The sequence below is a fragment of the Spea bombifrons genome, chromosome 13 (assembly GCF_027358695.1).
Source record: "Spea bombifrons isolate aSpeBom1 chromosome 13, aSpeBom1.2.pri, whole genome shotgun sequence".
In the NCBI taxonomy this organism is placed as follows: Eukaryota; Metazoa; Chordata; class Amphibia; order Anura; family Pelobatidae; genus Spea; species Spea bombifrons.
The window spans coordinates 11,959,041-11,979,423 of NC_071099.1; the positions used below are offsets into that span (position 1 = coordinate 11,959,041).

At 38.9% G+C, this 20,383-nt stretch overlaps 1 protein-coding gene across 2 annotated transcripts in view; it reads left to right on the top strand.

Annotated features, from left to right (window-relative positions):
- Positions 1-20,383, top strand: part of EYA2 (EYA transcriptional coactivator and phosphatase 2) — a 69,077-nt gene that overhangs the window by 12,168 nt on the left and 36,526 nt on the right. The window contains exons 2-6 of one of the 2 annotated variants that reach the window (XM_053453307.1): positions 12,986-13,104; positions 15,744-15,788; positions 16,395-16,443; positions 17,309-17,451; positions 19,967-20,083. In XM_053453307.1, the coding sequence (XP_053309282.1) occupies positions 12,996-13,104; positions 15,744-15,788; positions 16,395-16,443; positions 17,309-17,451; positions 19,967-20,083 (463 nt within the window). In that variant the 5' untranslated portion in view covers positions 12,986-12,995. The remainder of the gene's footprint in view (positions 1-12,985; positions 13,105-15,743; positions 15,789-16,394; positions 16,444-17,308; positions 17,452-19,966; positions 20,084-20,383) is intronic. The other variant, XM_053453308.1, reaches the window with a different exon arrangement.

The window sequence follows — 20,383 nt, forward strand, 5'->3', positions numbered from 1 at the left end:
GGACATAACGAATTCTACAAGGTGCCCGATTTCTAATTAGGAGGAGCAGACTTCTTACTGGAGTGCCCCCCAGTTCTTATCTAGACCCAGATACCCCATATCATAGTGCAGACTGGTCGGACCTAATGCTCAGGGCCGGTCTGGGAATGCCGTCCTGCCACTTTAAGGCCAGCTGCTGCCAGATGACTTATGAGTGTCCACCCGATGACATGCGTTCTACCGCCTATGCGCGTCTCCATAACACGCGGCAGGCATGTTTCCAGCCGGTGGCAGCTCAAAGCCTAACCTGAGCAGCGCTATTAGTAATTATGTGGCCCTATCGGGCCCTATAGTCTGAGCCTCCTAATATTGGCCTTTACACCAAAGATGAGGCAGAAATTTAGGCCACGGTGGCGCAAATCATCCAACTTTGCATCCGCAAAGCCAAAACAGCGCTCATGCAATATTTTGTATATTAGTTGGGCTGCTCTCCTGTTCCCCTAAGATAAAACGTCACTGGCCCTTTAATGGTGGAAAAAAAAACATTACATCACCCCCCAAAAAAAAAATACCCAAAAAAAGGCTGCAAAGTGTGATTTCCACTTAAATTCATTTAGCAGACACGATTCTTATAAATAACCCTTTGTGTTAAATATTGTCTTTGTTTTGTGGTGAAAGGGCGAGTGCGTGGACCATATTGGTATATACGGTGACAGCTGTTTATTGCAAAGAAAGGGGGGGGGGGTTCAGCCAGAAGCATCTGAACCCGGTCAACTGGAACGTCCATTACCGTACACACCAGCTATTGTTCAAGAGAACCATACGTTTTTTACCCTGCGCTCAACACCGCGTCGTAATACTTTAGCCTGGGGCGACGATCTCCCACCGGTTACTTAAATACTGGGGGAAAAGGAAGCAATCAAATATGTTCATCTATTTTCCTTCTATTTACAGTATTTGCTTCTCTTTTGTACCATAAGCACCCAAGTCTGTTATAGGCTAACACGAGGTTGAATGCCCAATGGGATACTGTTGGGAAAAAACTCATTTTTGGAAACTTTAAGGAAATTTACTATTTCCTTAAATATAGTATTTGTTTTTTTTGGTTTTGGATTGGGGTAGAATAATATTTTGATGCCTTTTTTTCATGGTAGAACTGATTTTTTATTCCGTCTTCTGCTCTCCTCGCCGTTACTGGAATTGGCCTCGTATTTTTGGAAGGCCGGGCCTCCGGGTTTTACAATGGGCCTCTCACGAGATTACCTTTCGCGGGGGTGCTTTGATGAAAGTTGAAACCTCGTTTCCAAGGGAAACCGACTCGCTGTCTGATAAAACAAAAATACGGTTTATACGGAATTTCAACAGAGCTTCCAAATGGCTCTTCCGCCATTGAACGCCTCAGATAAGATCTTAGAAATAATTCCTATAATAAAGCGCTCGAGTGTATTTTTTATAGCATTTTTAATTGTTACTTTGTAGTATGCAGAATATTATCTTTTTTTTAGCATTAAATACTACGTTTTCTTTTCATAAAAGGATAAAATATGATATCAGATGATGCTGTAGCTTTAAGTATACGGGGTTCCACGCCACTGTTTATTTTACTGTTTAAGCTCCAAGGGCATTTATTTTCAGAACACAAAACAAAGGAGGCACCGTTATATAATCAGCTTCCTTAGATTAAATGTAAGGAAGATTTACTTTACTGAGAGGGTGGTAGATAAGTGGAGCAGCCTCCCAGCAGAATTGGTAGAGGGTAAAACAGTGGCTCCTGAATCTAAGACGAGACCAACGACTGATTAAGGTTTGAGTAACCCCCTTTCACTTTCGCTACAGAAAGTTTTACACTACTGATTATCTGTATCCGGCTACCGAATAGGAGGAAATCATTGCGATTTGTTTATTTGTGTAGCGCATGCATAAACCAGACGCTCTAACTGGTGACGTGACGAGCGGGATACAGAGGTAGACCTTCAGAGGAATGCTTCGAAAGACTGACGGGGAAAACATGATGGCTTAAAATACTCAATTTGCCACTTACCCCTCACCCCATCCTCTACAGGGGCTTTTGCTTCTGGCCCAGAGGTAACAAATCCCATACGTCCTAAAACTGACTTCCTTTATTGTTGTGTTCTGGCTTGGAGCTCGTCTAAGGCCTTCCCTCTTAATATATACAACACTTGATGTCTCATGTAAGGAAAGGGCTTAAAGTTGATGGAATTTGTCTTTTTTTAAAAAACAAATAAAAATAATATGCATAATTTACAGATTATATATGTAAAGAGGTGACGGTAACCATTTATTTGGCCGACGATCGGTGAATTTTAAGGCCGCTAAACTATCAGCACTTGTACAAGTTACTCGCAAACTTTAAAAAGACTTTATTTCCAAATTATTTTAAAAAGACAAATTTCCAATTTATAAATAAATGTAATGAAAGGGAAAGGATCCCCCCCTCCTCCTCCCCAACCTCCTTACAAATTTAGTATTGAAATTAGCTCTGCCGGTTTCTAAAATTAAACCGAAAATTGATAGGATCCATAACAAAACATCAGAATGTCAGCGTTATATTATGGAGATTTGAACGGCGGCTCCCATTTCCCAGCGGAATTTCTAACTGGTATGTTGGGCATCCAGCATTTGGTGTTTGTGAATGGATACAATGTTACATTAGATGCAGGGCTGGGCTTCAGTTACATGTATGTATGTATGTATGTATGTGTATATAGAGAGAGACAGACAGAGACAAAGAGAGAGACAGCCATTGGCCAATGCCATTTGACGGTGGTCTCTTTATTAAAGGAATTCTAAAGTTTTCCGACCCTGTTTCAGATTAATGTAGCAGAATCATCACGAGACGACACCTCTACATATATGTCTTTTGTGTTCCATGTCTCCATGCTGGTCACCCATGGACCCTGAAACCAATTCTCCCATCAACAAGAAGTCAAAAACCAACAATATCTTGGGGGCTTCTCATAATATCCAAATTTAGAGATTATAACAAAAGTTCCTTAGGAGCCATGGATGGATGGATGGATCCCACAGGAGGGGGGGTTTCCAGAAACGTAGGAGAGGATGACGTAGCCAAGAGCATAAACTCAATATTTGTATAGATTGAGGTCTCTACAATAAGTATAATGGTTTATTAACCCATAAGCTGGCTTTGGAAAAAGCCCCCCGGGGCAATGAATGCAAGTCAACCCTGGGAATGGGCAAAACATATACTCCGTGTGAGGAACATGCACCTGTGTTTAGAGACCTAGTCATTTACTGTAATTAAGACTCCTTAAAGAAAATCCAGACAATTCCCACGTTGCTTTAAATGCCAGGACAATAAGATAATTAGCATATAAAAAAAACCATAGGAAAAAACTAAAACTTTGGGAAAAAAGAGGTGCACATAAAAAAAAAAATCTAAAAAAAAAAGTTGAGATGGAAAAAAATTATTCTAAAAATTGAGTGTTTTGCCCCGTAAATCTATTTTGCCTGAATATATTAGACCGTATACTTTCAATACATCCATTATATGGAACAATGCTTATTTTTTTTCCGATTTTATTTCTTTTTTTTTTCCCAGGACACTTTAAACTTTGTGATTTTTTTTTCTTTTTAATTAAGTACTGCCTTCCTTCTGCTAATTCTTTTCAAATCTGGTCATCCATCCGTTGTGAAAATAAGCGTCCCTTGTTCATGACAAGGTTAATTCCAAAGAAAAGAATGTTTCATCTTCCTGCTTACCTTGGAACGATCGGCTCGAAACCTGAGCAGCCCGAAAAACTAAAAAAAAAAAAAGAAAAAAATCCGCCTTGACTGGAGGTCTTCTGTCTATCCCTATCTAATCTCTTTCACTTGTTAATTGCAGGAAGTTTTCCGATGGTCCCCTCTACCAGCTGTTACCTTTTCTAATGAATGACCTCCAATTCTTCATCTGTCCAGTGTGACCAGTAAGGGACTGCCTATGGTTGGGTGGGGTGGGGGGGATCCATTAAAAACTTAAGAAATCCCATAGCCAACCCAGGAGAGAAAAGACGTTGATCTAGAATTAGTGCACCAGGTAACTGGCCACCGTGAAGAACTGGCTCTAAAATAAGTCTAGGTCCAGGAATTTTGGTGAGACTCATAAGCAAGATCCAGTCGAGCTAAAGGTAACATTTATTATTTATTAAAGCTTAAATTGGACTTGAAAAACCCAGTAGAATTTTCTTGCAGGTAGTGATACTTTTTATCTCAAGTTCTATTACGGTCCAATAGTGGATGGCGTTTAATTCGGATTTGTTGCTTTGTTACGTCGGAGGGGGAGAAGCTTCTTGCCTTTCAGGATTTGGCTTGTCGAGCAGGCAGGTATCCGATGTAGCATTGAGCCGGTCATATAATCTCCTACGAGTTCATCAAAATTAGATTAGGAAGATTATATGGAAAGAAGCTTCGGTTCTTATGTTATTCTGCTGTGTTCTTTCTCGGGAACAAAAATATATAGCCGGGGTAATTCTATGCATAACTGGCAGAAATGTACGGGCAAATGTCATATAAGATCTTCTAATTCCCAAAAAACAACCGGTTTGTAATGAGAACAAGATTTGTTTAATTTTAGACTCAAAAGTTTCTTTATTTGGCTGCCTGAATATGTATTTCATGAATGAATATTTATATGCGGTTGCTTGGATTTTGGGTAAATTTAGGAGTATCTGTGGAATATGATGGCATTATATAAAATAAATAATATATACAAATAATAAAATAATAAAAATAATAAATTTATATATATATTCGTACATATATATATATATATATTAACAAAAAAATAATAAAAATAACAATAATAATAAATAAAAACAACAATAATAATAATAGTAATAATACGATATGTAATCATATTTCTTTAACCCTTCTTGTTTTAAAATCTTATTTAACTAAGAATTGAAATTCCCTGAGTCAGGAAGGCAAAACTCTGTTAAAGTATGATGACGATAATCCTCCTTTCCAAATTTATCAGAGATTTGGCCAATCCTGTTTTTTTTTCTTTCTTTTTTCTATCCTGGTTCTGCTATAATTTTGCATTTCGACAGTTTGAAGGCATAATTTGGGAACATTTGTTCCCCAGATGTATTTTGAAAGTAAAAGCCAAGGAAAAGGTTAGGATGAGCACACATAATAGAGGGTGTTAAAAAGCCATCGGAGTAATGCGTGTTACATGTTTTGTAAATGTTTTCGGAAATCTGTGAAGGGGTCAGGGATTGGAAATTTATGGAGTGTTAGTAGAAAAACATCCCTATACGTATACCTCCTACGTGTCTTCATGTATAAGATCTACATTTAAACAAGACTCCAGAAGCCACCGTTCGGTCCAATAGAAATGGTATCCTTGCCTTAACTCATCTCTCATTGGCTGTTCAGTGTTCTGATTTAGAACGCTGATAGATTACTTGTTTTTCATAATATGGAATCAGTTCTAATTAAAACGTTCTAATAGACGATGTGCTATACGGGCTACAAGTTGCCCCCCCTCATGTTTTTGGAGCAGTAGACATACCATAGACACTATGAATCTATACATTTAATTACCATTATATAACATTATCATCTAATATAAACGTAAAACACGTATTGTTTCCTAGTGATACATTATTAGCCATTCTTTCCCCAAATAGTTCATATGTACATTAATATATTTTATTATTAGAACCGTAGTTATGCTTTATATATGAAAACCCATGATGTGTATAAGTAAAATAATCAATATTGGGAATATATATATATAAATATTTATGATGGTCATTCCATACTATCTAATCCCATAATTTGAAGTGAATAAAGTTATTATGTATTTTTAGAGCAGTTATGGCGTTTCCTTATCGCTGAATTTAATTAAAATGTCACCCAAAGTTCTACCTTTTTTCATTTAATTTTATTTAAGTTTTTTTTTTAATCATTATCGGTTATTTCTGCTCTATAGCTGACTGTTATTTGATAAGCACACATATGTCTAGGCTTTGGCGAGGGGAAATTTCCCACCATTGTCTTTTTAATAGCCTAGAGGTCTTCTCAGACACCTGACGAGTGATCGGCCGGCTTCTCGTCCCGCGATGTGATTGGTCGCCGGATCCTCGGCAGAGTTTACCAAGAAACTTTGTGATTCACATATTTTATTCCATCAGAGTTCTGCTTAGGTTTGGATACCGGTTGGAAACATACTCCTTAACGTTAGTTCTGAGCCGTCACATATACAAAGGTCTCAAGGTCACCTCATTCATATGGTTCCCAGGAATTCTGCTAAAACATTAAGACCGGATAACACTTAGCTGAGACATCCCAACTTGGAGACAGATTTAGAACCATATGCTGGTGATAGATTTCCTTTAAAGTGGAAATCAATCATCAAAAATACTACAACACCTACTTAGTACTTACCTATTATTCTTTTTTTCTTATTTGTGTGGCTTCACCTGACGAATACATTTCTAACACAATGTAACATGAAGAATCGATTCCGTGTTACTTTTGAGTACCCCAAAGCTACCCAAAATCATTTATTATGGCAAAAATGTATTTACTCTGGGTCTGATTAATTCTATATAGTCACGTGACCTTAGAAGAAATAACTGATTGGCTGAAAGGCCTTTCTTTGTATATAAATATATATATATATATATATATATTTAGTATGTACTAAAATAAGGGAGGTTACAAGAAACATTACTGGAATGGCTTGACAGGGCAAAGACGCTAAATTAGGACAATCTAAATAAATAAGATATTTTTTTCCGCAGTTGTAGCCCCAATGGAAACATATTTTTCTAGTTACGGAAAACAATGATGTTGCCTTAATACCCTTGGATACTGAGAAATAACCGTTCCTCGCGCAACCCCTCCTAGACGATTACTGTACGGCAGGAGCTGTCAGAGGGTCTTCAGAACAAAGCCGAGGTATTAAACCGTAGCGAGATTCCCTGATACCAAATCCGTCCAGGAAAGCCAATTCTGTACTGTCCATATCCTGTACATTTGGTATCGTGTTATCTTGGCATGCTTTTATTATACGGCTAAGATACGTGAACTTAAAATTCCTTTCCGAAGCCTAGATGAGGCCGATCGTCCTCAAAAGAAAAGCCTTAGCAGTTTGCAAGAAACCTTAAGTAAAACATTGACGTGGACATGTGAGCAGATGTCATGATCGTCCAAGTTGGGTCTAAGAAAAAGCCCATTGGACACAATATGTGAACAGCTGGTCTTTCTAACAGACACATTTAGGGTTAATGAGAATGTCGGTAGAAAGATTAATCAGGCTTGTCAATAAATTATTAAAATTGGTAATTATCTTTAAAGCCAAACTTAGAAAAGGATAATATGTAGCATAGGGTTAATACAATAAAGAAAATGAGTCCAAATATCCCAAAAATATCTATTAAATGGCAACCCAGGGCATTTTGTTAGAAGCCTTGCATGCTTGTTATAAACGCAATGTGTATAAGACGTCCGTAGGAGCATCCATTCCAACTTCCTGTTATCATCCCATTAAGTTATCTCTCCCCTGTTAAGTTGCTGATTGTTGCTGATTGGCTTAGGCAGCCTTTGTAAAGGAGGAGAAGGGAGAGAACTTCAGAAGCGGAAAATGTGACTTTTGCAAGCTAAAAATGTAAAACCCAATTACGGAGATTGGACACCAAAACACTTAAGTAGCTATAAGTAGTTTTTTTTAAATTAATTTAGTAACGTTAAAAGTTGTGAAGGTGCCGGTTCCACTATAAAACGATTGGGCACGCAGGTAATGTTTTATCTTATTATAATAGAATATTAAACTAATATACCCAGAATTATTCATCAACTCTAATCATTACAAAAGCAAAAAAAGAGAATTCCCTTTTATAAAACATATCTTCTTCTTCTCCTCTAAATCCAGAAGGCAGATTAAAAAAAATTGTGAATCCTTTGGGGAAAAAAAATATTTTACGCAGGTGGTAGGACAAAAAGAAAATAAAATCTTGCATAGTTTGAGAATTTTCAAACCCAATGATACGAAATAATCAATCACCAAGTAGCTAATGAAATCCCAGCGCTATGATGTAATTAGGGTATTGTGAATAATTATACAGCTATGGCTGAAACATCTGTTTCCCTTTGGTTGCACCTAAATTATTTTATTTCCCCCATTTTCTCTACATGGGGGTGGGAATCAGAGGAGAATTTTTCTAAGCCGTCTAGGTTGTAGACAAATTAACTGCAAAGCAAGCGTGTGTGTGTGTGCGTTGGGGGGTTAGGGAAGTGAATGGACTGTGGGGGGGTTCTGTTGGCTGTAGGGGGCTGACAAATTGAGTTAGCGGTACGAGAGCCTAGTATAAACAAAACAATATGTAAGGCACTTGGCTTTGTGAGGAACCAGGGATTCTTACGCCCAAGGCAAGAGCAGCTTCCTGCAACTGGTATGACGAGAATTTATATGCTTCAATATGTATTAGCAAACGGACTCCCAGAACACCAACATATAGATATTAACCACTGAGCAAGGATCAGCCTTGTGGATTCTAAAAGCACTTTTTATAACATAGAAATTATTTTTATTATTATTTTTTACATTTATTGTATTTATTATAGTCCATGAATATTCGGCGTAGACATTTTTACACGTCAGAGTGATTTTAGAGTGTTGGCATCTAATGTTACATGTAATTAAAGATAAATTATACTCCAAAATAGGAAACAAATATACAAGCAATATCCTTGTATGATTTTGTTCAATATTACTTGTTTACAACCAGATCTTTTTTTGTTCTCTATCGCCCAAAAAACGGATCCAGAACAGGGCATCAAACCTTAAAATATTTGCCACTTAAATGTGCCTATAATAGGAGCTTGGTCTGACATCTGTCAAGGCTAAAGTCTACATTTAGGATATTGTGCCTTGAAATTATTTACTAAAACACCTAAACACTAAAGAGACTACAGTAGTTGTTCCTTCACTTCTTGTCATATTAAACAAATATAAAATTTGTAAAATCATTCCATATCTGGCCCAAATTTTGTCTCTGGTTTGAACTTGGGGGAAGTCAATTTTCTGGACACACGTTACTTCCTGTTGTGTCTTACAGCATAAGTCTGATTGGAACTTCCTCTGGATAGAACAGCTGCAGATAAAAATAACTTCCCCCAAGTAAGAGGGAAACAAAACATCATTAAAGATAACTTTAGTTCCTATAGTAACTACAACACCCTCTTTCTTTTAAAACTCCTTATTTCATACTGGTTTAAAATTTAGGGTAAATTGTCATTTAGGCTGATAAATAATCCGATACGTAAAGTGTTTATACTGGAGCATTATTAGCAGACTGAATTAATAAAAATGTGCCAAATCTACATCTTAAAAATAGCTTAATTTACATTTTAAATTTAAATATCTCCATTTTGTTCTTTTTTTTTAAGCAGATTTAAGTCAAATTTTACCATTCCTAATCTAACATAGCAGAAAATGAAACATTCTTTCTGGATTTGTGGCCATGAGATAAGAAAAGCACACAAGGAACGACTCAAAATTCATAAATGTATTATTCCCATCAATATTTCTTACTGCTGTCGACGTGAACGAGTTCAGACGGCTTTTCCATAATCGAGGCAAGTTTGTGAAGTCATTCTAATAATCCAGGAAGGCAGTGTCTCCTTCTATTTCCTGATTTCTGCTCTGTCTATAGATTGTTTGGAACAAGACCAAATAGCTTGTTGGTAGAATTATTCCAAAAACATATTGCAATATGTTCCTTATGTGTTTGCGAGGGTGAGTGGGAGTGTGTGTGTGTGGGGGGGATATTTGAATAGGTTAACTCTTTCCACGCATCAAAATGTTTCGGTGTAAGAAAACGACAAAAGTATTTTATCAAGCGTATTTCTTGGTTGAATGAGGCTTTATTTTGTGTAGTTTTTGGAGTGTTACAAATTAGCCAATCAGGGGGAGGAGCCCGGGTGCATGATGGGAAATAAAACATTTTAAACATAAGAGAGAAGCAATGTAGCTAATTTATTTCTTTTAAATCATATTCACTGCAATCCAACATTCTTTACGTTAACCATTTTCCCAGAGAAGCGCTCAACGCATTTCGCTTCCATCTCAAAAACAAAGCAGGTCATTATCACATTCCTGCCCAGTGTGATAAGTGAGAATTAGAAAAAAAAAATGCGAGTTACAGTTTTCTGGCATTTAAACGGTTAACTCAAAAAAGACTTGCAGATGGAACTCGGGAGGCCTGGGGGTCAACTTAAATTCAACAGAAGTGCCAGTCGAGCATGAGTAATTGCATTTAAATCATCTTCCTTAATCATCTTCTCTGAACCAAGACTGTCTACAAAATAAAAAATAAAGAGACACGCTAGTTTTGACCTACATTCTTTTTATATGAAGTGTTATGTTGGCCTCGGCGGGATAATGGAGCTAACAGACCCATCTGTCAATCTCTTTCTGAATATTACTTCCTATTATCCTTAGTGCGAGGCATGTGCAGAGGATCTTATCTCAACTTATAATCTTTACTTGACAGATCATTACCATTTGCCTTTTGCAAATGTCCTGCTGTTATTTATTGTACAGAGTTATCTCTAAGTCCCTGTTCTTTTCCTCTTGCTCCATGCACCGTCATGTCCGTTCAGAAGACGTGGTTGTGTCGCCATTGTGCTTCTAAGGTTTCTTGGAAGGACAAGCGAACTTATGCCTATTGGCCCAAAAAACCACTTCCCGCACATCCCGTTCATTGACAGCTTCCAATTATGGCAAGCCATTCTCCTGCCGAGGTAGCCCAACTTCACCTAGCGAGGCTGGGACGTCTTATACAGAAGGGGAGTCTTAGGTAGATCCCATGAAAATTAGTGGAGACATCCACCATACCAGCCTTGATCTACCTAACATCAGCCCTGAGCTTCCCTACGAACTATCCTCATCAAAGATGTCCACTGTTGGGTTCACCATTGGTGGAACACCACTAGCGCTGGTGCTAATGTTATGCTCACACAAATACTTTTAATGACAAAATGCTAAATTTTGCTCAAAGAACATTAACATTTGGAATTTGCTCGTGACTCCCTACAGACGCTCTTCGCTCAGATGAATAGTGCTTCTGCCCCAACGGTAAAAATTGCCCCTTGGATCTGTCCACATTTAAAATACGGTGAGGCGCTTGGATTGACAGAACCTGATCATCTTTGTCCCAGTTTTCATATGGAAATCTACATTAGAAAAAGTTAGATTTTTTGTTTGCCTGTGAAAACACGATTTAAAAAAAAATCAATGCTCTGTTATTATTATTTATTGTTTTAATTAATGATAAATCCATCTTTCTAGAATAAAGCCCTGGCGATACTGCCATATAAATGGATTAAAAGAGAATAATTCTAATAATAGTTTGGTTCAGATACAGAAAGCGAATGTTTTAACAATGAGCTACCTGACGTAATGCGAAAGTTGGACATAAATAGTCAAGACTTCTCTTTTTTGAAGGATCTACAGAATATAAGTGAGGTCTGTCTGGTTTCACCCCCTCTATGGACAGATTATCATCTGTCTCGAGTAAGTTAGGGACAGTTTGTGTTTTGCCGGCATAGGTAGCCCGTGGACATACACACTTTGGGCAGTCCGTATGTTTCTGATCTTCTTTGTTGCTCGCGGGGTCTTTGAAGTCCCTCTGCAGTTCCCCCCTCCCTTCGACTCCAGCTGTCATCTCTTGGGTTCAGCTCCCTGACACTACTCCAGTAGAGTGCTTTAAAAGCAGCCATGTTTCCCCTAAATGCTTGTTGCCCCTGGGGGGGATCTGAGTGACGACAAGCCTAACAAATGGTATGGGCTGCTTTCTTCCGAGGCAACAGGACGTGTGCTCTGTGTCTGCCTCCTCCATTCATGCTGGTGCCTATACTCATTCATTGCTATTTACATAGTAATTAACTAAAGATTTTTCATGTTATCTATTAAAACGTCTAGGGTTCCGAGGAGAGAAGAGACGCCGTATTGTGTTCCACATTTGTATTTTATTAGTTCCTAATTAGAATCACTGTATTGAGGGCATTAATACTATTAGACTGGAATCTACCAGAATTTTACTAATTGTAACATATTGGTTTTAATTTTGTATTCTTCATCCAAACCTCAATGTTTACTGAGTGGGTTTCATTTGTAATTGATGTAAGGGAGTAAGGGGGGCTTATAAAGGGGGATTAATAGAAGTACCCCCGGTGTGAAAATGACGATTTGCAATAATATAGGCACAATTTTAATTTTTCAAACCAACCCATGGCCAGATTCCCAAATAGACATTATAGATCCGGTTATATATTAATTTATCTCAATATCCTAATAAATGAATGCGCCACATCGAGGCTGAAGAAATTTAAACAGATGCTAGTAGCCGAATGCACGCCTATACAAAACAGTTTCATTTTAGCCAAAAAATGCATAGACTTGTTGTGATCAATGTTAAATTTCACAAAAATCAGGAGCCAATTAAAAGTATTTAAAAAGCTATGGATTGGATTAGCCGATGCTATGGCAGCCCTCATATTTTTGATACATTTGTTAAATAAAAAAATCCCCAATTCTGCAAAGTTGAAACATAATTCAAAATCTAATTATGTCTTTTTTTCCCTTAAAAATTAATAATTTTTTTTCAAAAAAAATTGTGAAAAGCCCAACGTTCTGTTCTTTGGCATCTGAAAAATCCACTTGTTTATCTCCGGAATTCAATACATACTGGAGCATAATTGCATTAACTAGACAAAAGTCATTTTTATGATGGCAAATCACATAACAAAAGCAAAATGCAATCAGATGCGTCGGTCTCCGAGGACATGTCTCCTTCATTTTAATACAACATTCTCTTAGGTGGAAAAAAAACTGGAATGTTATTATAGGAAATTTAAATACAGGATATGATTTAGGTAACCTGTTTTAATATTTATACTGTTGTGGAAGAAAAAAAACAGATTATTAAGCGTATGTAACAGAGGAATAAATTATATTTTCTTTGTCTTCTTTCAGGTATAAGGAAATGCTAGATCTCGTGATATCGCAGAGTCTTTCTGTAACCAGCGGGTGCCCAGAGAGCCTCAAGTTTAACCTTTCCGAGAATCACTCTTCGTCTCCTGATGACATAGCAGGTAAGTGGTTTTCTGCCATTCCTCTAATTTTTTATATGACATTATTGTTTCTGATCTGGAGCAAATTCTGACTGTTCTTTTGTGCGTAAGGTAGGTAGGGATCCAATTCTAGACGGACAGGAAATTATAAACCTAGCTTGCGTCGTTCTAGGTTGAAGCAGGGTGGTGGGATACGGGGTAGGCAGTTTACCCGGATATGAACAACCGTGTTCGTAAGGTTTTCCATTGGTGCTTTGTCCAGTGATGTATTTATCCTCAGTGCTTCCCTAGGCCTAAGCCTGGTAAGCACCACCAAGCAAGACGTATTACTATAACCGGGAATTCTTTGGGTTTTGCCTGAAGAAGCCTTGCTTCTCTGGGTCTTGGGACCATGTACTACTGGGGAAACTCGTGTTGCGGCACAGCCCACTCTCACTTTCCCTCCAACAATGACCCATGTAACATCAATGTAACATCAATGTAACCACCATCCTGCAAGGCTGGGCTCGAGGTCAGAAAGTTTCCAGGTATGCATATTACCATGATACTCCGTATCTTAAAGGTGTGCAGCGCCTTTTAATGCATCCTATGGAGGCTGTGAACGGTCCTCCATAGTGTTAATGGACCTGATCAGGGATATCAGCAATCTCCCTTTTAACCAACCCATTGAGCAGTGGTACTAGAAGCAGCCTGACCCCCTAATAAAGCGATTGGCTCACTGTTGTGCAGCAAAGGGGCAGCTGCCCCCTTAACCAGCCCCATAGGCCTAGATGCACCAGGCCCGAAAACACCACTGGCTTTGTCATCGGTACCTGGAATAGGATGCCGTACTTTCCACATACGCTGACCTTGAGGACCTCCTGTCCTGCCTTATATATTAGCCAGTAAGGGGGTGGAGCTGAGCTGGGGTTAGTGATAAGTGGGTGGAGCCAAAGAGGATATAAGAACACCTCAGGAGAGAAACATCTTATGCTTTTCGTTAAGCTTGCTATATATTTGAGTATACGTTCTATTTAAATGCAATATGCCACCTAACTCCAAGTGTATAGATCAACACAAAATGGCGGGTTCACTTGGCTGAACTATTGTTGCGTAAATTACATTTCATGCGTCATGTTCAGACCAGAAACACTATTTAGGAGACATCCACCTAAACATTTTCAAAGCATGAACATCTTCTCTGGCAAGTGAAAAATGGGACACGGCGTTCGAAAGGCGGCTACAACCTTGTAAAACCATTAGGCTTTTCAAATCATCCATGCGAGAAAAAAAAAAAAAGCAGAATAAATGTGTTTTAAGAATTATTGGCAAGCGCACTTGTTGAACGAGTTCTCACAAGTTCATTCGCGACTTCATTCCAAAGCATTGTTTGATTTTTCTCCTCGATTAGTACATCTTTAGCTGTTTAAACCATTAGTGGCATTTATAATATACGAGTCTTACTTAAGGAAGAGGCATTTCTATTGCTTAACACCAAATATATTGTTACGCCAGAAAACCGGGGCTTGCTTTCATATAGATGTCTTAAGACACATTGTGTTATTCTGAGATATCGCGCAAGAATTTACGGGGTCTTTGGCCCCAACTTGTAGAACGAAAAGGCAAGGAATGTCCTCAATTCAGCAAATGCATTTACCCCAAGGAGTATATTTCAACATAGTGGTGGCATTGGCCCAGGGGCAGCACTATATTGTGCCCTAGGTCCCAGTTCCAACGGGGTCAGCAGTCCCTGCGCCACAAAACCATGAACAGGGCAGAGCGCTCTCTTGGGGCGCAGCATTCATAGACAATGAAGATGGTGGCCATGGAGGGGGGCGGCTAGGGGTACTGCCCTGGTTCAGGCCTAGGGGAACACCTGAGTTAAATACTCCTCTGCTTAGGGGGAAATTCAGATACCCCCAGTGGACTCAAGTTTGCCCCATGTTGACACCGGATGGCTGCCGCTCCCTTTAGTATGATCTTTGGTGTCGAAATTTGCCAAGTAGACCCATCTTTGTAGAACTTCTCCACGTTGGTTAACTGAAAAACAAGCATTAATAATAATAGCGTCTATATCCTCAGAATAGATTGTTGTTTCTGTAAGTCAAATTGTTATACTATAGACTACATATTATGTCCTGTCTACCCTTTGTACAGCGCTACGGAATTTGATGTCGCTATATAAAACAATAAATAATATTAATAATAAAAAAAGAGGCAAATCTTTTTTATTATGAAGTTACGAGAAAGCAACGTAATTGTAACAGCCACGACTAGTAGACAATAAAGGACGAGGACCTGCAGAAAGACGAGGTTAACCAAGGTCACGGGGACGCCAGCTCCTCTAACTGCCCATCGCAAGTCTTCAGCAAACATCATTAAAAATGCATGGCGTTCCGTCTGCTCTCCCTTTAATGCCAGCACTTAAAAGAATTAAAAGATGGCGGACCAAGTGTTAAAAGACTAACATTAACCTAACATGAGGTTGTGATAGTTCTCAGATGGTTTCCTTCTGAAGAAGAGACCTCCGATGCCCCGAAACCTCGTTTGACTTTTTTTGGCCGCATAATTTAAGAATGAATGATCTTCTTAAGCTCAGCCTACAATCAGTCTAAACGAAATAGGCTATTAAGTTTTAATGGAGGACAAAGTTTAATTTTTTGTAAATTATTTTCTTCCAGATAAATCAAAGAAAGTATCTTCTAGACAAACCTTCTCACATTCAGGTAGGGAAAAACATCTGGAGTAAAATAGGTTGTTCTTATTTACCAATGGAATCTTTAAAGGGAAATTAAACATCCTTGTAGGACGGCCCCCCATACCTCCGGTTAATGAGTCTGTTAATATACAAATTCTCCAAAATGTATCATTGTGGGCATGGAAACCCACTAAATGATCCTGTTTTTTAATGCCCTATTATGGGTGTAAGTAAGACAAAATGGCCGCCAAGGCTACCACAAGGACGTTGAGTAGAAGTCAATTCTAGAAATGCTGATTTGGGTCATTTTCTATTCTCACGCAGATGCGTAAATCAGGAGAAAATGGATCTTAGCTTTAGAGCATCACTTCCTCTGTGACATCATCAGCCCGGCCTCATATGCAAAAGAGCTAATTTGCATATGACGTTGGATTGAGGAATAAAACCATTTTTCTTCTGAATTCCTACTGAATAATAAATCATATCCATACTGTACAAACCTCTCTCAGCTAAATAGACTGTAAGCTCTTCAGGGAAGAAATACTCGATGTTAAGTTCTGTTTTAGGCTACAAATTCTAAGAAAGGTAACTTTATTCCGAATTTTGATGGGTTTTTTTTTTCTACTTCCTTAAGGAAACGGCAAAGAATCCCAGCAATTTACGCCTGAGGTGAATTACTCGAGGTGAGCTTGCCGGGGGGAAAAAATGTTGAGTATCGTGTTTTCTTAATGTATATTACATGAGTTCCTAGAATCTTAAAGGAGAGACGGCTCCGTGTTCTCTGCAAAAGAACCTGGAGTTCCTATCAATAGAATGTATATATATATATTCCCAAAAAGTTATAATATTCATAGAAAACAGATGATACGGAGGCTGCCGAACACAGGAAGCCTGAATATGTTTGCATGTTTATCAAAGCTTAAAGGCCGGTTAATATATGACATTTATCACTAGATCCACATTAAAAAAAGAACTTATTCTTAAACAGTTCTAGTTTCTTCATAATATGTTTTCAGACAGCTGCATATCAACCGTTTGTATGAGTTCTCGCTGTTATCTGAGCCCCAATCTACTAGACAAACACCCCCACTCCTTATCATATTGTCTGTGAGGAAACAATCGAATGGCTCAGTCTTAATCGCCCAGATGACTCCCTGACTGATGAAAGTCTGTGGAGGAGCGGACCTCATTAGCGTTGTCATAAAGCATCAGCTCAGAGTGGTGTTTAAACAGGGAAAGTCACCCAAAAAATCACATGCCTGACAAAAATGGCGGCCTCCAGGTCTGCAGATTGAGGGAGTTTATTGGATCAAAATGAGAAAAAAACAGGTTTTTGGAGGTTACTGTATACAGCGCTGGGTGTTATTACTGTATACAGCTCAAGGAGAAGAATATTGTCCATGGCACTTCCCCTCAAGATATATAGGTGGGGGGTTAATCCTGATATATAGACAATCTGTTCACAGTTCAACGTCATTCAGCTGTATTTTTTGTTTATTCACCAGAATTTATTCACCAGAATCTTAATCTGGATTTTTTTTCCCATAGGCACTACCCTCATATAGTGTCACCCCCATCTATATCAGCCATGGCTGCGTATGGACAGACCCAGTACAGCGCTGGAATCCAGCAGGCAGCGGCATACTCCACGTACCCCCCTCCTGGACAGGCCTATGGGATCCCATCTTACAGTAAGTCTCGAGTGACATCATACTAGCTGAAGGTTATAGTTATGTGGTCATATGGAAACATGTTATTGCTATAAGTACAACAATAAGATAACAATAATCTGCCCTCGTTTTTGTGGTCAACGTCCTACCATGCATGGTCAACGAGCAATGTCCACCACAAACTCCGAATAAGGAGCCCATTGATGAGGCAGATGAACCTTCATAAAGCCTTCTCCGTGTCTGTGTGTTCCTTGTGATTAAATATGGAATTAAATAGGTAAAAAAAGAAGCTGAGGTGCCCTCAGGGAGAGAAGAACTTGTCGATCTAATGTTACACTGATGGTCTCCCTGACCACAAAGTTGTTGGCATGTTGAATTCCTGATCTAAAACATGTTTAGAACCTGTGCAGCAGCTATGTGGTTAAAAAAATGAATGGAATCCAAGATTTCATTGACCAGCAACAATGCTCGGTATCTGGATGGAAGGGTCTTGCCAAACAACTGTTGCCGTCCTCGCTGGCAGACTCCTTTTTTTTTTTGCGGACTCCTCCGTTCTCTCGTTCCACGCGGCCTGGAAAACGTGCAATGCCAGATCTTAGTCCTCAGAGCAAAGCCAATCCTCTGTGAGGAGGACGGAACCAAACCTCGTCCCAAGAATGGTTAATAACCCAACGTAATGTGGAATTCTGGAGAGTAGTGCGTCCGGGGGGCCGAAGGATATCTGCCTACAGTCCCGCCTTTGCCAACAAGTCGCAACAACCAGTCTTATTTCTCAGCTGTCCTGGAAAATGTCCAGTTTATTGGCCTTTCCTAACAATACGCTCGGTGCCCAAACCAGAGGAATGTTGGCCTGGATTTAGAAAGCCTTTCAGCACTAGGGAAGGGAGGGAGACCAGAAAAAATATCGCAACTCAAACTCAAGGAGGACCAACCTAAAAAAGATTGGAGAGATTCCTCTTTAATTTAATGTACTGTAAACAAGGTTTACTTGACTAAGAGGGTGGTAGATAAGGGTTACAGCTTCTCAGCAGAAGTGGTAGAGGGTAATACAGTGAGGGGATTTAAACATGCATGGGATAGACATACGGCTCCTGAATCTAAGACAAGACCAACGACTGATTAAGGTTCTAGTCTTTACAGTAGGAAAAATGGCAGACCAGATGGGGCCGTTCTGACGTTCTATGTTACATAATATTTCAAATCTTTTTATTTGCTATTTATTTAATTACCATATAAGATTAAAAAACAAAACATAAAAAAATTACCATTATTATACTTTTTTACTATAATTGTTTTTAAATTCACAGCCACATTAACATTTCTCATAAAAAAAATATATATTTTTTTAAAAAAAAGGTTTTTTTACAAAAATCTCAGAAAGGCAGATTTGCGGGGTTTATTCCGGAAGACGATGCTCTGGGTTTCTTTGGTGGGGCCGAGGGGCTGGAGTGTATCCAGCGAAAATACTGAACAGTTGTTTCTGGTAGAGCAGGTGAAAGTCCGACCATTTGCTACCGGATTGTGTCTTTAGGGCGCACACATGGCAGGCCCATATGTTGCTTATAAATCCTGTAGATTACCTATTAGGGTCACTTCTCATACAATACGCGCTCCGCCAGCGAATGAAAACCCCCACCTGGCCGCGAATCCGGAACAATGAGGTTTTATTTTTTTATGGTAACATTTATTGAGGTCATTTTTCTAGACAAAACAGCATATTGTGTGGAAATTCATTTGGTGTGATTTCTTTATTATTATTATTTTTTTTTTTTTCATTTGCCTGTTAACAGTAATCATCTGGTTTTCTTATAAGCACTTCAGGGAAAATTAACCCTGTCTGCTCCGCGAGGCGCACGCCGTTCCTGAATGCCGGAACCGTAAAGAAAGCGCTTTTGTTGCAATAATGTTTTAAACTAAGTTGCAAAAATTCTGTTCCAGAATTCTTGATTCTTTTAGGGATCAATACTAATGATTTATGTTTTTCGCGGCAAAGGGAGTTTCGTGTGAAATATTATTATAACTCAATGGGGAGGAATAATCAAGCAGATCTTGAGAGCAGCAAGTTCTCCTAAAGTATACACATAAGATGCTGTAACGACTCCAACCTTAATCAGTCGTTGGTCTCGTCTTAGATTCAGGAGCCATATACCTACCCCATGCATGTTTAATACCCTCACTGTATTACCCTCTACCACTTCTGCTGGGAGGTTTTTCCACTTATCTACCACTCTCTCGGTAAAGTAAAACTTACAAGCCTCTGATCCCCACCTGTCCTTTGTTAAATCCCTTTATGTGTTTAATGTATCTATCTGCCTTAGTACAGTGGAAACACTAATAAAAAAGCCAATTTATTTATCCTGATTCAAGGTCAACAAAACCAAACAAAAAAATATATTTACTGTAAACAAATTGAAATGATACAATATCAGAAGAAAGATCCAGTTTGGGGAAGGAAGCGAAAATCTCTTTGAAGTGCCGACGGGGTCTGTATTAATGTTTCTTTTGATCTTAAATTTCTGCTTTTTTGTTTTTTTAGGCATCAAAACAGAAGATAGTTTGAGCCATTCTCCTGGGCAGAGCGGGTTTCTCAGCTACAGCTCGAGTTTCACCACACCGCCTCCGGGACAAGCGCCGTACACCTACCAGATGCACGGTACGTACTCTTATGCACAAGGATCCATAATGGCGAACAAACCCACGCCTTATAACCCTGAGCGCTGTATAGAGTAACAACCCCTCAGCGATGTATACCTCAATTACCCCCCAGCTCTTTATACAGTAAAAAAAAACCCGGGCCTGTATCCAGCAATGTCGGTCGGTGACAAACCTGGTTTTATCTCATTTTCTCCCAATAAACTCGCTTTATCTGCAGACCTGGAAACCGCCATTGTTGTCAGTCATGTGATATTTCGGGTGACATTTCCTTTCACCATGTTGAGTTGATGCTTTATGG